This window comes from Canis lupus, chromosome 16 (assembly GCF_048164855.1).
Source record: "Canis lupus baileyi chromosome 16, mCanLup2.hap1, whole genome shotgun sequence".
NCBI classification, from domain to species: domain Eukaryota; kingdom Metazoa; phylum Chordata; class Mammalia; order Carnivora; family Canidae; genus Canis; species Canis lupus.
This window is the reverse complement of record NC_132853.1, coordinates 17171586-17191670: the sequence shown is the minus strand read 5'-3', so window position 1 is coordinate 17191670 and position 20085 is coordinate 17171586. Positions and strand designations below refer to the sequence as shown.

Genomic DNA, 20085 nt, shown 5'->3' with positions numbered 1-20085 from the left:
TCCCTGCTGAGCATAGAGCCCAATGTGGGGCTCAATCCCAGGACCCGGAGATCATGACCTAAATCAAAATCAAGAGTTGGACCTTTAACCTAAAATCAAAAATTTTTTTAAAAAGATTTTATTTATTTTTTCTTGAGATACATACAGAGAGAGGCAGAGACATCGGCAGAGGAAGAGCAGGCTCCCTGTGGGGAGCCTGATGAAAAACTGGATCTGAGGACCCCAGGATCATGCCCTCTGAACCAAAGGCAGCCAGCCGCTCAACCGCTGAGCTACCCAGACATCCCAAATCAAAATATTCTTTTTTTTTAAAAAAAAAGGATTTTATTTATTTATTCATGAGAATACACAGAGGAGAGAGAGAGGGGCAGAGACACAGGCAGAGGGAGAAGCAGGCTCCATTCAGGGAGCCTGATGTGGGACTCGATCCCACGACCCCAGGACCACACCCTGGGCCAAAGGCAGAGCTAAACCGCTGAGCCACCCAGGCTGCCCTCAAAATATTCTTTAAAAATATTCTGTGTAGGGATGCCTGGGTGGCTCAGTGTTTGAGCGTCTGCCTTCGGCTCAGTTTGTGATCCTGGGATCCAGGATCGAGTCCCACATTGGGCTCCTGGGAAAAGCCTGCTTCTCCCTCTGCCTGTGTCTCTCTGCCTTTTTCTCTCTCTCTGTCTCTCTCATGAATAAAATAAATAAATCTTTAAAAAATATATTCTGTGTAAATGCTATATTTCAAAATTTAAACAATAAAAAAATAAAAGAAAATTAGCATTTTTTAGGTCATGTTAATTTTGGCCTATATTTGGAGGCAGTTATGTTAGAGTTCTCCTTTGAAATGTAATTGATAATCTTTGTCCTAATCCATCAACACTGACACTATTCCTCTCTCTAAGTTTTAGCTGGTATGACAGAAAAAAATAATTATCATTGGTTCATATTGCACATCAGGAGCCTAGATGAGCCTTGGACAAATTCAATTTCTTCATCCTCACACATCATATGCTGTACCTATGGTAAAATTAACAGCTGCCATTTATTGAAGGCTTAAAAAGACCAGGTTCTATGACGAATATCTCACAAATAACTCTGGAGTTGCATCAAATGTGCTTTTCATTTATACTAATTTGATTATATGTGCTTAGAAGAGAGTAAATATGAATGAAAATATGTTATGTTATGGTACATATGATTTTACCTGCAATTATATTCAATAAGTGCATGTAACAAAGTGAGCATGAAGGCAAATGGGTGGCTCAGTTGGTTAAGCATCGCCTTTAGCTCAGGTCATGATCCCAAGGTTCTGGGATGGAGTACCACTCTGGGCTCCCTGTATAGTGGGGAGTCTGCTTCTCCCTCTGCCACTCCCCCCTGCACATGCTCATTCTCTTTCTCAAATAAATAAATAAATAAATAATATTAAAAAAAAAAACAAAAAACAAAGTGAGCATGAGATGGAAGAAGCTGCATCCCCTCAGACAGTTTCAATTATAGAGTTGTATGTGCAAAACCTATATATTGTTCTTTATGGATGATTTAAAAGGTTTTTTTCTGAGATAATTTTGAGTATAATTTAATTTTTGCCTTATATGCTAACTTTAGAACTTTGCTAAGGTAGGACTTCACTGTGTCTCATTTGGTCTTCATGAAGACTCTGTGAGATAGGTATAACTACTAACCCTATTTTACAAAAGAATTAACAGAGAGATCATGCAACGTGATTGTCAGAGATAAGATTCCAACTTGGGTCTTTCTGATTCCATTAAACTACTATGCTCTATCGCAATATGCCCAGTTTCCAGATGGGGCATGAGAGGCTCAGAAAGATTAATAAGCAAACTGGTCCAGTATTATTCTGCTAATAAGTCTTTATATTAGGACATAAACTCATTTTAAGTTTGACATTCTTTCCACATGACAAAAAAAAATGTCCTTTTTTCCAACAGGTTATCCTAGAAACCTAACTAAATTACTGATAGAAGCCAGGAGTGAGTAGTAAATGGGGGGTGGGGTGGGGGTGGGGAATGTTGTTATAAAGTATTCATAAACTCGTGGCCTTATGTTTAGCCCTCGAGATACATTCCTTTAAATCTCCAGTGCTCGCTTCGGCAGCACATATACTAAATCTCCATTAGTTGTTATGATAGACAAAGTTTGACAACAGCTATTGCAAACATCCTTCTCCCTTGTTGCCACTCAATGATTACAATGGAAAGTCATATACTTGCCTTCCCAGGCTGTCTTGCACTAAGGGTTAATCATGTAATCTAGTTCTGGCCAGAGACTAAAAGAGAAGTCTTCTAGGAATGGGGGGTTTATTTCCAGGAAAACTTATGCTCTTCTAATCAAAGGTATAGCTAATTGCTGGCACTGTACCTTTTACCTCTTTCTGTATCAAACACAGATACACTAGCTGGAGCTACAACAGACATTTTTTATATAGAGACAAATATAAAAATGAGAATCAGTACATTATTGATGGAAGAACACAGTTATAAAGGACTAGGGTCCTTATGACATTGTTGAGCTACTGAGTTAGTCCTGGACGATGTATCTTGGACTTCCTGTCAGATAAACCAAAAATATTCTTATGGTTCAAACTTGGTCTTTTGTTACTTGTAGCCAAAATCATTTCCAGCCAATTCAGTTGCTAATATTTAAAAATCAGGAGATTTCACATAACAATCTGCATTACTAGTGTTTCTTGAACTAGAAGACTTTTCTGGAAACACTGGGTCTCTCACTTGGTCACAAATGTCAGTCCCTGACCATAGAGTTCTCAGTCTCCAAATTACCACAGACCCCATGTAGCCAGCTTTGCTAATTTTGTTCATCTGTCTAATCCCATTGTCACTTTTAAATGTGTGATCTTCTGTATTTCACTGTATGTCTAGTTTAGAACCCAGGTAGCCACTTGAATGCCTAGTATCCTAGAAAATCTCCAATCAGTTACTACCAAAGACATAATAGAGCGGTTTTGTTTATTGTTTTTTTTTTTTAAGATTTTATTTATTTATTCATGAGAGACACAGAGAGAGAGAGAGAGAGAGGCAGAGACATAGGCAGAGGGAGAAGCAGGCTCCATGCAGGGAGCCCGATGTGGGACTCTGATCCCAGAACTCCAGGATCACGCCCTGGGCCGAAGGCAGACACTCAAGCACTGAGTCAATATGGAGTTTTTAATACAGCAAAGACTCTCCTGAAACTGTTTAAGAAATGAGTTATTCTAAACTTTATCCCTGGAGCCAAACTCTGGAAACTATTTAACATTAAAATAAGGAGTTAGAGTAGTCAATTTTCTAGTTCTGAAATTCTGTGAAACCTTAGGAAGCAATATGTATAAATAAACACTAAAATTTTGATAGTAATCAAAAGTCCAAGAAACCTCCTGAATTTCTTACATAGAAGTAGCAAAGAAATATAAAAACCACTATATTCAAGATCCCCCAAACAAGAAACTGGGATTGTGACTTTGTAGTCTTAGCAGCAAGGTTAACTTGGGGTTCTGATATTCAAAGCCATTAAATTAGAATTTCATAAAAATCTCAGAAGTCACAGGTGGGGGGATGATGTTGTAGGACATTTCAAGATGGCTATCATCCAGGAGAACCAAATAATCTCAATTTTTACTAGAAGCAGTTCCAAGAAATGACACACGTCTCAACTGCCAAAGACTATTTCCTGCCAATTCTTTGGAAAATAATATAAACAAAGGCTGAATTATGTTAAATATCACTCATTAGTGCCTACTGAACATTAAATTTGGAAATATCCTCAGTGCAAAATTCACCATATCTTTATCTGAAAAGAATTCTAATAGGTCTAATGGTAGTTGTAGATAACCACAAACTATAGTTTTCACTATCTTCAAATGTACTTCATTACACATTACTTCATTACTGTTACAAAGATGGTTGTGTCCATTTGAATCCAGGGAATACAACTTCTCATAAAGTAACACTTTTGAGAGTAGTACATACTGGACACAATATAGTAACCAGTAAAGACCAAAATATGTAGCCTAAAATAAATATGCTTTGGAAGCCAAACTACCATAATCCTTTTTTTTTTTTTTTAAGATTTATTTATTTATTTGAGAGAGAGAGAGAATGCAAGTATGAGAAGAGGATGGGGCAGAGGGAGAGACTCCCAAGCAGGCTCCCAGCTGAGCCTGGAGGTGGATGTAGGGCTAGATCTCAGACACTGAGATCATGACCTCAGCTGAAATCAAGAGTCAGAAGCTTAACCGACTGAACCACCCAGATGCCCCCTATCATAATCTTTTAAAATTATGTATGAAATACTGTACAAAAAGCAAAGAATTAAATCTAGTTAAAAAGAGTAATCACTAGTAGTTATTGAACATTGAACACCCACTATGCTATAGTGCTAGGCACTGTACTAAGCAGTCATTTAGTTATTTCAAGAAAGCCAACAATAATTCTGTAAGATAAGGGAACTGAAACTTAGGTGATTTGCCCAAAGTCTACACTTAATAAGTGGAAGAGCTCAGATTTTAACTCCAGAATCTGAGTCCAGAACCTAAAGCCAATTTAACCACTATGCCATAATGCAGCCTACTTCCTTGAGAACAAGTACGTAAGACAAAAAATCATTATTAAATTAGCCAGAGAGGGAAACTGTCCTTTTGGGTCTGGATTTGGCAGTGAAGAAAAGCATACTGAATGAGGGCCAATGTATAAAATACTTTTTCTTCAGAAGAATATAATCAAGAAAGGTTTAGCAGCATTAAAAAAAAAAAAAAAGCCCCATTATTTCAGTATCACTATCACATTACCTAATAATCTTAAAGAAATTCGGCTCTCAACTTCCAAAATGGTATTTCAAAAAGTCAGTAATAAACCAAGTAAAGTGAGTAAAAAGTAAAATGAGGAAAGAGAACTTAGTAATTTTAGGGAGAGGTTAAGAAATAACTATCTTACAAGGCATTTTCTCTACTATTGACCCATACATTTTCCAAGAACATTTTTGTGTACTCAAATATTTTCCAAAGGCAATTATCCATTTCAATAATTTTTCCTTCATCTTTGAATTCAGGTCTATATATGATCTAATTCTATATAAGGTTTCACTTTGGAGTCCACACAACTATTACAGAAAAGTTTTTGTCTTTTTTTTTTATATTTTATTTATTTATTTGACAGAGAGAGCCCAAGCAGGCGGAGCAGCAGGCATAGGGAGAGGCAGGCTCCCAGCTGAGCAAGGAGCCCCAGTGAGGGATTAATCCAGGGTCCTGGGATCATGACCTGAGCTGAAGGCAGACAGATGCTCAACTGACGAAGCCACCCAGGTGCCCTAAAAAGTTATTTCTAATTAGAGAATCACTATTATGGTTATTTCAGAAATGTGAGCCACAAATAAAATACAGAATAAAAAAGTACAAAATCAAATGGGATAGTATTTCAGTATATCAGCAGAATGAAGAAAGAATAAAATACAGAACCTCAATCATCCAATTTTCTGAATCACATGTTCAAGATAAGGCAACTTATAAAAAAAAAGGCAACATGTTTTTAAAAAGGTAGACTATAATAGCAGCTTAAATGATATAAAGTCTTGTGCACAGTAGGACTTAATATTTGCAAATGAATAACCCAATAAAGTGAAAAAAAGCTATGAGAAAAAGAAAGAATAAGCCTGAGACCTGTTAAAACAGTCTTCCCCTAAGTGCCTTGAATCACCTGCAAGGACAGCTGGAAACAAAGCAAAGATAATTTGGTGAGCAACATTTCTATTTCTTTTAACGTTTAAGGCCGACTGGCATTCTGAACAAGCTCATGTTAAACAGAGGTCCAAATCTTCCTGTGTCTTTAATGTTTTTCATTTTGTGCCACAACTATAGTCTTCAATTTCAAAAACACAAGAAGATTTAATGGTTTTCTAAAATTCTCTTGTTAAAATATTTTGGATTAAAGTTCTATAAAGCAGTGCTTACACAGAAATGTCCTAATATCTTCTTTCTCCTAAAGGCTCTATATTTAATTTTCAAAGTTCTATACCCGGCAAAAATGTTTTGTAGCAAGTGGAGGACTTCCTGGATTTTTCAGCCACATCTTGCCTAAACAGGCTTCCTTTACAATCAGTATAGTTTCCTTTGAAGTTTAACTGAAAACCACATAATCAGCATAAAAATGCTCAGAGTTAACTCTTTGAGGAATCTCCACACAGTTTTCCAAAGTGGCTGCACCATTTCACATTCCCACCAACAGTGCAAGAGGGTTCACTTTTCTCCGCATCCTCTCCAACATTTGTGGTTTCCTGCCTTGTTAATTTTCCCCATTCTCACTGGTGTGAAGTGGTATCTCATTGTGGTTTTGATTTGTATTTCTCTGATGGCAAGTGACGCAGAGCATTTTCTCATGTGCTTGTTGGCCATGTCTATGTCTTCCTCTGTGAAATTTCTGTTCATGTTTTTCCCATTTCATGATTGGATTGTTTCTTTGCTGTTGAGTTTAATAAGTTCTTTATAGATCTTAGAAACTAACCCTTTATCTGATATGTCATTTGCAAATATCTTCTCCCATTCTGTAGGTTGTCTTTTAGTTTTGTTGACTGTATCCTTTGCTGTGCACTACGACCCAGCAATTGCACTGCTGGGGATTTACCCCAAAGATACAGATGCAATGAAACGCTGGGATACCTGCACCCCGATGTTTATAGCAGCAATGGCCACAATAGCCAAACTGTGGAAGGAGCCTCGGTGTCCATCGAAAGATGAATGGATAAAGAAGATGTGGTTTATGTATACAATGGAATATTACTCAGCCATTAGAAATGACAAATACCCACCACTTGCTTCTACGTGGATGGAACTGGAGGGTATTACGCTGAGTGAAATAAGTCAATCGGAGAAGGACAAACATTATATGGTCTTATTCATTTGGGGAATATAAATAATAGTGAAAGGGAATAAAGGGGAAAGGAGAAAAAATAAGTGGGAAATATTAGAAGGGGAGACAGAACATGGAAGACTCCTAACTCTGGGAGGTGAACTAGGGGTGGTGGAAGGGGAGGAGGGCGGGGGGTTAGGGTGACTGGGTGGCAGGCACTGAGGTGGGCACTTGACGGGATGAGCACTGGGTGTTATTCTGTATGTTGGCAAATTGAACACCAATAAAAAATAAATTTATTATTAAAAAAATGCTCAGAGTTGAGAAAGTTGCAGCTTTTATAAGATGGAGAAGACGAATCAAAATATTATGCTCACAGAAAATTTAGTGCAAGTTTTTCCAGTACTCTCTCAAGGAAGAAATAGGTTGTATTTCCTAACAGGGTTCAATAATAAAAACCATAATCAAAATGTAGCCAAAGTCTGAACCAAAGACCTCTTGTTATATCATATGTGACTTCATTCTTTAGAATTGCAGTTGCTTTAGAATTGCATTTATTAAAAGCTGCATTCAATTTCAATTGCCAGCTGTTTGGTATAGTTGAATTAGATAGATCATTCTTCTCACCTATTGTTTCTTTGTACAAAGATATATTTAAACCCATCAATACATTCAGTGTCCTCAGAGTCTCTATATTTAAAATATATCTGTACATTTTTGTTCTACTTTGCCACATGATTTATAGCCTCAATCATTAAAAACACCCCACGTTCAGTCTCTTATTTGACTATACAAACTAAGATGACCTCTTGCAATGATCTGTCTTACCATATAGCAGAACATCCAATTGATTAATTTGCTGCTCCGCATGGTCTAGTGAACTGATAAGCTCTCAAGAGAAGGTTTTTTGTTTTTTTAAAGATATTATGTATTTATTCATGAGAGACAGAGAGAGGCAGAGACATAGGCAGAGAGAGAAGCAGGCTCCCTGCGGGGAGCCCAGTTCGGTACCGGATCCCAGGACCCTGGGATTAAGACCTGAGCCAAAGGCAAACACTCAACCACTGACCCACCCAGGTGCCCCAGGGAAGATTTTTAAAGATATGGTTACATTAATCATTCTGTATGGTGCTCCAGTATCATTATACAATCATACATAACTTGCCATGAAGACTGGGACTCTCTCATTTAAAAAATAAAGCTATTACTGAGTAAAAAAAAATTTAAAAAGAAAGAAAAAAGATATAGAGAAACTAATCTCTGAAATAGGCTATTTGTTTGAATTATATTGCATAAAGCAAGTATCTTCCCCACCAAATGTGTGTTCTAATGAAAAATTGCTTAATAAATGGCAATCCTAAATCACCATCATTATAAAAACAATTACTCCATGAGTGCATGCTTATTTAGTGCCAGATGTAGTGCTAAGGCTTATTTCTATGAAAGAAGTACTATTATTACCTCTATTCTACAGATGGGCAAACTGAAGCATAGATCAGTTAAGTGACTTGTCTAAGTCTGGTACACAGTTAAGCCAGGATTCAGATTCAGGCAGATATTTTCCAGACCCCACACCCTTAACCACTATAGTGAACTGCTTCATGTTGCTATAGCTATTTGAAGCCTAAGAGAGAAATAAAAATACTATTGGGGCTTCCCCACCATATGGTCTATATTAGAATCACTGGCAGATACTATTTTTATTTGAAACCACAATCACTTTCTCAAACCCCAAGGAATCAATGAACTTCCTTAATAGATTAAGATGCTAACATTGTGGTTTAATTTTTGCTTGAGATATGCTAAGTATCATAATTGTGAAGAGAAGGTGCTCTCAAATTGTTACTGTTTCTATAAAAGTGTCTGCAGCAATAATTGGAGAATCACTGCTCCAATGAGTAAGGTGTACAAAGACATCTTTCCTTAAACTTTAATAAATATTAAAAAAAACTTTAATAAATATAATTTCACACATTCCCCTGTTAAGCAGTAAAAAAGAGGTTGGGCTTTTTTTTTTCTTTAACTAGAACAAGGTATGGAGCTGGGAGAGGAAGAATGGGTGAGGGGCAAGGTAACTACAAACACACATTTTCCAAAGACAGAAGCTTGAGTATCTATCTGGCTACCTACCATGCCTTAGACAGCAATATCTTACAATAACTGCCTTGTAGGAAAAAAACAAACTTCTAATTACGAATGGAAATGAAAGAGATTAGTATTGAGAAGTAAATAACATATCTTTCATTTTCTTGGCTGTAAAGATCTTTTGTTCCTCCGTGTTTCCCAATTACTCTGTTCCACATTCCCTATCCATTATCCCCTTCGGAAGTGGTATCTTCTTCACTGTACACACTTGGTTTTGCCTCTCCTATTGCACTCACTATACTACTTTTATTCATTATACATGCATAGTTTATAGCTGCCTTCCCCCCATTAGACCTGTGAATTCTAAGACAAGGATAATGCCTTACCCCACAGTGCTTGAGAAGGTTCTCAAATGAGTTTATCAACTGCCAAGATACATGAAGCAAAATGACACAAATCACAGTGATTCAAACTAAAGCAGGGCAAACATGAAACAAAATGAGTAAAAAAAAAAAAAAAAAGGAGAGGAAGAAGAAATCAAACAGTGCCCAGAGAGACTAACTCTAACACCCAGAAAATAATTTAGTTAGTCTAGTAGCTGGTCTCTGAGTGTGACGACCAAAGCTTAAATACCAGCTCTGCCACTCCAAGCTATGGGAATCTAGATAGTTCTCTGAAAATCACTTTATCGGTAAAATAGGAACAATAATAGCATTCCTTCAAATGGTAGTTGTGCTGTCTTTTTAGTGCTGAACCTAGTGTCTACAGCACAGCAAACGCTTGAAACATGGTAGCTCTTAGGACAGTAATACTTTAAGGTTTCTTACCCCTTATCACAAATTTTAACAAATTCACTTTAAAGGATAGCCAAGCAAATGTATACACTATATGAAAAGTAAAACAGCGTAGATGTTACAATTCAGAAAAATTATGTTTACTTCTCCAGCTCTATTTTCTGCATTTTGCAAGGCATCAGCACTGTACTGCTTGTGGTTCCCAGCGTTCATGTGCCATTTCTAATCCCTGTCCTTTAAATTCATGCTTAAGAATGCTTCCCTCCCTCCTGCTACTCACCCCTAACTCCCTGTTTGCCAGCCAACTCCCACTTTTTAAAGCTCAACAAAGAAATCCTTGCTGGCCTTCTTTCTCTTTCTCAAGGCTTATATCATCATCTATGATTACTACACTGTACTCTAATTACTTAATACCAATCTTTCCACTTATACTCTAAAGGCTTCCTGAGGCCAGGGACTAACTGGCTGCTGGATCCCCAATCCTGGCATGAATGAGTAAATAGTCATCTCCAGAACTGAGTATAGCATAGGATACAAAAAGGTACTAAATTACCTTTTTTAAAAAAATTAAATCAAACAGCTCCATAAAAACTAAGCTGCAACACAGTATACTACTTCTCCATTTGTTTCTAAGCATATTTTCTCCCACTCAGTCAGTGAAATATTTCCCATTTCTCAGGAAAGCTTAGGAACCATGGGACCTCTCATTACATCTCAGAGCCAAAATCACCTCATGAGATTTTCTCTTGACAAATAGGAAAATGAAGGGCACTGTGAACAGCAGCTGTGCTGCTCAGCTGGGCAAGAAAATGCAGGGCAGTTTGTAAAAGTATCTGAAAAGGACTCAGTGCTGAGAATCAGAAATAGAGAATGGATGGGGTTACCTGAACAAAACAGCACTCATTAAATATTTGCTGATTAACAAGATTCGTTAGGTCTCTCCCATGTACACTTGACTTCTGAGATATTTCAGACTGTGTCTTATCAATAATCACAGAGTTTTTAAAATTAGAAAACATTTCCTTATTATAGCTAAGTTTTTTTTTTAAAGATTATTTATTTATTCATGATAGACATAGAGAGGCAGAGACACAGGAGGAGGGAGAAGCAGGCTCCATGCCAAGAGCCAGAGGTGGGACTCAATCCCGGGACTCCAGAGTCGCGCCCTGGGCCAAAGGCAGGCGCTAAACTGCTGAGCCACCCAGGGATTCCCTATAGCTAAGTTTTTGAATGAATGAACAAGTGAGAAACATGGACATGTGAATGCCTACAATGGGCCAGGCAATTGTGCAGCCAGCAAAACAGAGACATTTAATGGAAAAACAGTAAAGCCAAAGCTGCTGGTACCGGGAATGGCATTTAATGGTGCTATATAGAAAGGTCCTGTGGGCTCTGCATGGTGCCTTTTTTAGACTGGGCATTATCTAGAATCTGCTCCCTTTCATTTTTTTTAAGATTTATTTATTGGGGGACCTGGATGGCTCAGTTGGTTAAGCATCTGCCTTCGGCTCAGGTCATGATCCCAGGGTCCTGGGATCAAGCCCAGCATTGGGCTCTCTGCTCAGCTGGGAGCCTGTTTCTCCTGCTCACCTTACTCGTGCTCTCTCTCTCTGTCAAATAAATAAATAACATCTTTAAAAAAATGCTATTTATTTATTCATGAGAGACAGAGAGAGAGAGACAGAGAGAGAGAGAGAGAGAGAGAGAGGCAGAGACACAAGCAGAGGGAGAAGCAGGCTCCATGCAGGAAGCCCGACGTGGGACACAATCCCAGGTCTCCAAGATCACGCCCTGGGTCGAAGGTGGCGCTAAACCGCTGAGCCACCCGGGCTGCCCTAAATAAATAAAATCTAAAAAAAAAAAAAAAAAAGATGTAATTCTTTATTTGAGGGGGGAGGGGTAGAAGAAGAGAGAGAGAGAGAATCTCAAATAGACTCTCCACTGAGCATGGAGCTGGATGTGGGCTTTATCTCATGGCTCTGAGATCATGACCTGAGCCTAAATCAAAAATCAGTGGGTGCTTAACCCACTGAGCCACCCACACATCTGTTCCCTCTCACTTAAAGCCAGACAGAAAGGACAAAAGACCTGAAGATACCTTTTGATTACCAAAGGACTGCTCTTACTCTGGACTTCCCAAGGCACCTGAGTCAAGTTTTAAAACCTAACCAGTTGAAGTTGTCTGTCCATAAATTAAATGAATACTAAGTAATATGTGCTAAACTAAACTTCTGTGGGGCTAGCAATGGAACTTCAATGGAACACATTTTAGCTTATACTTCAGTTTAGTATTTCCCATAGGAAATATATACTCTAATATATCATCAGAAAAAGAAGTGATTGCTTCATAAAATAAACTGAGACAAGTTGTTAACTGTTTGGAACAAAAAAAGTTTAATATTTACCTCATACTATGTAGTAAAATTAATTTCAGTTGATTAAAGTTAAATATAAAAATAAACAATTAAAAATTTTAGGAAAATAAAAAGAAAAAAAATTTTAGGAAAATATCGGTGAATATATCTCTGTTGATGGAAAATTGAAATAAGTAGAAAAACAATGGGAAAACATACATACACAGACTTTGGATTGATGGTACTAAATTTTTTTTTATTCCATTAAAATTTTTTAAATGTCTAAACATCAAAATGAATACGACAAACCAAATAAAATGGCAAATGAAAGCCAAGGCAAAATGTCCAACATAACAGAAAAAGGTTAATATTCTCAGTATATAAAAAAATATTACAAGGGGAACCTGGGTGGCTCGGTTGGTTGAGGGTCAGACTCTTAGTTTTGGCTCAGGTCATGATTTCATGGGTTATGGGATGGAGTCCCTCATTGAGCTCCATGCTCAGCATGGAGTCTGCTTGTGATTCTTTCTCTTCTCTCTCTCCTCTCCCTCTGCCCCTTCCCTGCTCTCACACACTCTCTCTTAAATAAATAAGTAAACCTTAAAAAAAAAAAAAAATCAGGGGAGCCTGGATGCCTCAGTCAGTAAAGCATGTGACTCTTGATCTTGGGATCATGAGTTTGAGCCCCACACTGGATGTAGAGATTACTTCAAAAATATATTTATTTACAAATCAATGTGGCAAAAATATTCATAGAGAAAGCTGAGCTAATCATACGAATGACTTACAAAACAGGGAATATAACATATGATAACAAATATTTGAAAAAATGTTTAACCTCTGGAAAAAAGGTATATTAAAATGATAAAATATTAGTGGTTAAGAGACAGGGTTCTGGGGTTAGACATCAGGCCTATAATCTTGTGTAACTCATTCTACTTCTCTGAGCCTCAATTTTCTTTGTAAAACAGAGATGATAATAATAATACCAGAGGAGTGATGGAAAGATCAAGTAATGTAATGTATGTAAAGTACTCAGCACAGCTCCTGGTACATAGTAAGTGTTCTATAAACAATAGCTCTTATAATAAAGAATATTTGAGGAACTCAAATTGGAAAAGTCTGCTAAATAATACCAATATCCATCGATTCATCCATCCATTGATTCATGTTTTTGACCCTGGTGATACAAAAGTATGAAAACAGACCTAGTTCCTGGCTTAAAGGTTAGTTGGAGAGATAAGCAAACAATCAAGTACATTAAGGAGATAGAGCCATGATGGTTAAGTATAGGGTGCTATGGTGTGCATAGAAGGAGCACCTACCATGGTCTGAGAGTGGAGTCAGGGAAGCTTCCCAGAAGAAGTGACATTTAAGCTGAGACCTGAGGATGAGTAGGAATTAGTCAGGTAAAGAGATGAAGAAAAAGTGTTCCAGGTAAAGGGAACAGCATGTGCAAAAGCCTAGAGATCAAAGGGAGCATGGCATGTCAGCTTGACTAAGCAGTGTGCAAGGCAGGAACTTGGGAAAAGACAAGGCTGAAGAGGTAAAGCAAGGTTTGCTCTTTAAAAGTCTTGCTAGCAAAACTCTGGAAGTAGACTTTATTCTAAGGGCAATGCAAAGAATGTAAAAGCAATCAGTGCTAATAAATAGTCAACATTAATGATATATCAAGAGGATATATAGGTTGAAAAGAATGAACAAATAGCTCATAAAGTAGAAATACAGGATTGTAGTGAAGGTGGCATAACTCTAAGTTTTACTAAAAATCATTGAATTGTACAATTATTAAAATGGGTTTATTTTAGGCTTTGTAGACTATTGTAGGCTTTTTTTGTAAATAAAGCTATCTTTAAAAAAGTTAACAGAAATGCCTACTGAACATCTGAAAAATACTCAACTTGTCTAGTAATAAAATATATATATAATTAATGAGGTACTATTCTTTATCCTTGAAAATTAGTAATGATTAAATATGAAATGAGGATATCCAGTGTTAATAAGGCTAGGAGAAATGAGTATTCCTATACTATGATAGCTGAAATAAATGTTAATTGGAACCTTTCTAGAAAGTATAAATATACAACAGGAGTCTAAAAATTGTTTATACTGTATGATCCAGTAATTATATTTCTTGAAATCTTAATAAATGTTCCAAAATGCAGTCAATATTTATGGCCAGTGATGTTCACTGCAATGTGATTTATAACAGAAAAAAAAAAAGTTGGAAAAAATCCAGATGTTCAACAATAGTGGAATGGTTAGGACAAGTTACAATTGCCCAATGCAGCCATATTAGTGATATGGCGCTATACCTATGATATATATCAAACTGAAAAAGAATCAAATATGCCAAATTATACAGATATATTTCAGCTATGTAAAGTATATATACAATGATATAGCACATATCTCTCATTCTCTTTTCTGTGCTTTTCTGTATTTTCCAAAATTTACTACAAGGACTGTGTATTATTTTTACAGTATAAAAAAGTATCTAAAGCTGTCTTCAAAAAATTAAAAAGGATCACTTTTAAGTATTCACACTTCAGATAAATCAATTTCATATTTGCTACAGTTTTATTTTCTGTCTGGGGAAAGGTGTGATCATATTTGAATATATGAATAACATATTTATCTAGCATCATATATGTAAATAAATTTCCCAGTTAATAAAAATGTGCATCAAAAACTTGAAAACTTCAGTGAAACTTGGATGGATATCTCTCAAAATACAATTCACTTAATCCTGATTGCTTAAATGAAGACAAAACAAGATGAAGCTTTATTACGATTATTCAGGATCATTATTATGACCACATAAAAGTAGCTCTGAGGGACCACTGGTCTTAGGGACGTATTTGTCATTATATTAAGTAGTTTATAACTGCTAAATTTTTTCTTATGCCTGCTATTTATAAATCTTCTTCTTCCTCCCTTGCTATAAACCGTCAGCTAGCATTTCCCAGAACCATAAGCAGACTGCCTTCAGCAGCACCTGCCACACTTTCCATTCCTATTTTGCCATTGATAATCTTCTAAGAGTAAGAAAACTAAATATCCAAGTTTTAAGAATTATGTGTAAACTAAGAGATAATAGGCTTCAAATAAGGGTATCGCGTATCACCTAAAAATGATTTGTACAGACCAAGATTATTCTGTTCTACTTAAGGTTACAATATAAATGAACTGCAAAGAGAATGAGTTCTTTTTTTTTTTTTAAAGATTTTATTTATTTATTCATGAGAGACACACAGAGAGAGAGAGAGGCAGAGACACAGGCAGAGGGAGAAGCAGGCTCCATGCAGGGAGCCTGACATGGGACTTGATCCTGGGTCTCCAGGATCATGTCCTGGGCTGAAGGCAGTGCTAAACCGCTGAGCCACCTGGGCTGCTGGAGTTCTTGACTGTATCTCAAATCTTGATTATATCTCAAGTCTAGTTCTTTTACTATATTGGCAGTCAAGTTCTCAGGATCAGAAACTCATATGCTGTTTCATGAAAAGAGATGTGGACCAGGAGTCAAAGGCTATTTCATGAAAAGAGATGTGGACCAGGAGTCAAAGGAACTTAGTTCTAGGCAGGTTCTTACCCTAACCAGTTTTGTAACCTTTAGTCTTTTAACCTTGGTACTTGTCCTGCATAACTTATGAGGCTGCCCTAGAGTTAAATTAGATCACAAACGCAAAAACACTCTGAAAAGTATAAAGCACTAAAGTAAATATTTGTATGGTATTTCACTGTATTTATATGACCATGGATCAACATAGGTATCCATTCAGAAAATTCATACCAGAAAGAAGAGAATTTTTAATTGCCTCCTATTAATTAGGAAATATCTATTATCTCAGAAGTACAATACATTCCAAAGTTAGCATCTCTGATTCCTCCTCCCCTATATCCAAACAATTCCCAGGTCCTTTGTGTTTTCTCCAAAATCCCTCACATCTGTCCCTTTCTTTCCATTACCATGTCACATCCCCAGTTTAGGCCTTTATTATCTCACACCTGGGCTACTGTAACAGCCTCTAACTGACTCCACTCATGGCGTCCCTCTGCCTCTCTTAAATCCCTCTAGCTAATAGGTGCCACATCAATTTTCTTAAAACACCACTGTGATCATATCTGCTCAAAAACCTCTTTAGGCGCTCCACTAACCTTCCCTATCAAGTCCAAACTCCTAAACTCAGCAGTCCCGTGCAGTCCCAACTTCCTCTTCACCTTTATCTCTTACTATTCTTCCAAAGAAATCCATCCTTAAACTGGTCTAGTTAAGTTATTCAAATATGCTTTGTACTTTTCTGCCTGTAAATTTTGGTAATACAGTTTCTCTCCGCCTGGGATACTCTCTATTTCCCAGGCCCTACCCTAGACTATATTCTACCCATACTTCCAGGCTGAGTTTGAATCCATCAACTATATGTACTTCTCTTTGATTATCACAAAGGGAAAGATGGAAGATTCTAAAGTTAAATACATCTTCAACAACTGAGTGACTCTGGGCACATTAATTAATAGCTCTTGGCCTCATTTTATTTACTTGTAAGACAGGAATACTGGCAATTTCCTTTGGACATAATGTAAGGAGTAAATGAGTTAATCCACGTAAAGCACTTGGAATGATGCTTGGCATAGACAAGAATCCAAGAGATGTTAGATATTGTTATTATTACTCTTTCCGTTAGTGAATTTATCTTAATCTGAATTCAGCCAATACCTACGGCCATTACAAACTAGCTGTTCATGTACATACAGTACCATTACCCTCACTCTCCTTTTCTACTCTTTTTTTTTTTCTCCTTTTCTACTCTTACATCTCACATTTGTTCTTCTTTCTATTCCCTCCTAAGTTTACACAATACTAATACAAGGATTAATGTCTTATACATCTATCTGTAATAGTCATTCATAACCAGTAGGTGACCTATAGATTTGTTTAATCCCCAACGAATGAATACTGAAGAGCTGACAGTATTAAAATGCCCTATATCACCTATGGTGAAAAAGTAAAATAAAATGCTTAAAATTATTAATTTAAAAATCTAAATTTCCAGTCTTACAAAATTAAATCTCTCCTTTCATGATTCTCTAGATTGTTTTTGCTCTTTTATCTTCAAAGCAAACAACTCGACCTATTTATGCAACAAGAGATGCAAGAGCAAATATATGCAGGTCAGAGAGCAGCCAAATATTGGAACACAAGAACAAGACAATTGAGCTGAATATAGTTCTGGATGAAGTGAAATAGGAAGACAATTTAAGGGGAAAGGTAACTGGCTCATCAGTCATACACTGTTGACACACACACACACACACACCAGTCCTAGGATTCCTTTACACTCAGAGCCACATATAAACAGCTGAAATAACCAGGCTACTATAGCAAGTAGATGGAGAAATATCAGTCAGTTAGCTCACCAACTGAGCTTACCACATGAACAATTTAATTACCTATCTCAAAAGTGACTATATCATACTTCAATATTCTAATAACTAAGGTATGGCTAATTAAGTCATATCAAGTAGATATGGCCTTACTGTATACTAATCATTCACCTCAAGAAACTTAGTATGATAACTTGATATATATATATATGTTATTATAACATAAACTATTTTTAACAATGCCCAGGGAAATGATAGTATAATACTAGTTTCTAGTGTATTTGCATGACTCTACCAACTTTCAGTTGCTTTCTCAGCCAAGATCGGGCCTAGTGACCACTATCCTCAAAAGGGTTTACTAGTAGAGAGAAGATGGTCTAATGGAATGTTAACTTTACAAAAACCAGCATAAAGTATGTAAGAGAAAAAAATTATTAAGTTTCTGTCCATATGATACTTGTCTTCGGAGGATCCTAAAACATTTTACCAGCTTTGAAGTGCAATTATTCTCAAATCACAAAATCTTAAGAGTTGGAAAAAGCCTTAGAAGTCCCCCACTTCAGGAATTCTTTATATTATCTTCCAGGCAAAAGGTCCTCCAGCCTTTCTTTTAATACTTTAAGCAATGGACACTCACTATTTTTGCAAGGTTGTCCACTTTACTGTTACAAAATTCTTCCTTACAATACAATCATTGAACATCTGCCTCCCTGAACTTTTACTCAAAGATCCTAGTTCTGCTCTCTGGAATAATAAAAGTTAATCTCCAAAACAGAATCAATTCTAGAATTAGGATGTAATTGTCATTTTGGTTACACAAAATGCAAAAGAAGGCTCAGGAGAAAAAAAAAAAAAAAAAAGAACAGAAACCGCCACTATACACAACAAAATTCTGAAATTCAGGAAACTATGTTGAAATCACAAGCCACCATATTTTCAAGATACCAAAGCCCATGCCTCAGTGAACAAACAATATTAAGAATAACATGATGCTTTACAGCGAAAGGTGGTACAGTGTTTATTGAATACCTTTTGGCAACCTGAAACTACTAAACCCACCAACTCAAGTTTTAAAAATTACAATTCTGTAGGAAGTTCAGGATGGCTTTTCCAATTGCTCATATTATCATTCTATTTCCTTCTAAAATATCTGGATTTTTTTAAGAGATCCCATTTCGCCCCACTGGTGACATATTTTATTTATTTTTAATATTTTATTTTCTTAAATTAACATTTTCAAGAATAAAGCTTAAAAGAATGGGATGTAAAGGAGTGGGGGATGGGGCTAGGAGGGAAGTCAAAAAAGGGCCCAGCCGGAAAAGGCTGGTTACTGGGTAAGATTTTCCTTCTGGAAGCATGCTTCACTGGCATAGGTATCTAAAGGAGCCATACAAACACCACCCAATAATAGGAATGATCATGAACGATGAGTGTTATGGCATTAATGTCTGTTAAGATGTAAGTGAATTGGTACTGGTCAACAAGCAGCGCCAGATGCTTCAGGACCTCTTAAGAGGAAAGGTAAGGGGTCCAAGAAGCAGAGACCACGGCCACCCTCTGAGGGGAAGAAAAAGGGAAGAAACCAAGGAGTAACTACCAGCTCAGCAATCCAATGAAGCCCGAACAGTACCAGAGCACAAGAAAGACAGCAACGGACTAAGGAGAAGGCACACACCCCGAGAGCCCTGAAGAAGGGGGTGCAGTATGCGAATACTGAACGCATCCAGGAAATGGGTGTGGGTAAGGGGATGTGGTGGGTGTAAGGGGCAACGCAGGTGTCCCGTGGTCCTCTCCCTGCAGCAGAGCAACAGAGGGTTCGAGGAAGGGGGAGGGTGAAAAGCGAGAATGACTCATTCCCAAAAGGAAGTGTTCAAGCCGTAGGAAAGCATGCCACGGGGGGGGGGGGGGGGTTGTCCTCAGGGCGAGGACGGCGAGAGCCAGGTGCCCAGAGTGATGGGAGCAAAACCCAAAGTCCTGTAGCTCCCGTAGCTAGTCTTTAAGATAGGGGGTGTGGGGGGTTCGCGGCAGCCGAGTGCCAAGGCCTGGGAAGCGGCGCGGCGCGTGCGCAGTGGCGCTCGGCGGGACCCGCTGAGGCAAAGCGGAGCCGCAGTGACAGAAGCGAGCGGAGCCGCCGCCGGGTGGGACTCACCGAGGCGCAGGGGCTGGAGGTGGTGCTGGGGGTAGGCGACCGCTGGACCGTGACCAAAGCCATCTAGGCGCTGCTGGGTTGTTCCGGGCAGGGCATTCTTGTCCTGAGTGGGGGGGGGGGGGGTGACGGAGCCGGGATGGGGAAAGGGGTATGGGATGGGGGTGAGGGGAACGGGGAGAAGGAGGAGGCCGCGGGAACGGCCGCAGGCTCCGCACCCACCACCAGACTCTCGCCTACTGACGCGCGGAACGGGCGGCGGGCGGGCGAGCGGGCGGTTCGACAGCAGCGGGGCACAATGAGCGCTCCCAGTGCGCAGGCGCCACCTGTCAGCAACCGCCTCTCCCCTCGGCGCGCGCCGCCGCCTCGCCGTAACCCTTGAGTTGCCGGAAGCGGGCCGCCGCCCCTTCCCGGGTTTCCTCCTTTGCTCCAGACTCGCGCGGTTCGCCCGCGTCGAGAGGCTGGCTGTGAGG

At 38.3% G+C, this 20085-nt stretch overlaps 2 protein-coding genes across 8 annotated transcripts in view; one reads left to right on the top strand and one right to left on the bottom strand.

The window, feature by feature from the left end:
* SSH2 (slingshot protein phosphatase 2) overlaps nt 1-19924 on the bottom strand; it is a 239208-nt gene extending 219284 nt beyond the window's left edge. For 3 of the 4 annotated variants that reach the window (XR_012008569.1, XR_012008570.1, XM_072779190.1), the window contains exon 1: nt 19616-19891. Coding sequence is in view for 2 of the 4 variants with exons in the window: in XM_072779190.1 (XP_072635291.1) it covers nt 19616-19678 (63 nt within the window). In the remaining 2 variants the exon portion in view is untranslated. Of the gene's footprint in view, nt 1-19615 lie in introns of all 4 variants that reach the window. The other variant, XM_072779192.1, reaches the window with a different exon arrangement.
* Nucleotides 19156-20085, top strand: part of EFCAB5 (EF-hand calcium binding domain 5) — a 177895-nt gene continuing 176965 nt past the window's right edge. Inside the window, exon 1 of one of the 4 annotated variants that reach the window (XM_072779181.1) lies at nt 19156-19206. In XM_072779181.1, coding sequence (XP_072635282.1) covers nt 19171-19206 — 36 coding nt within the window. In that variant the 5' untranslated portion in view covers nt 19156-19170. Of the gene's footprint in view, nt 19207-19539; nt 19647-20065; nt 20085 lie in introns of those variants that run through there. The other 3 variants (XM_072779183.1, XM_072779188.1, XM_072779184.1) reach the window with 3 other exon arrangements.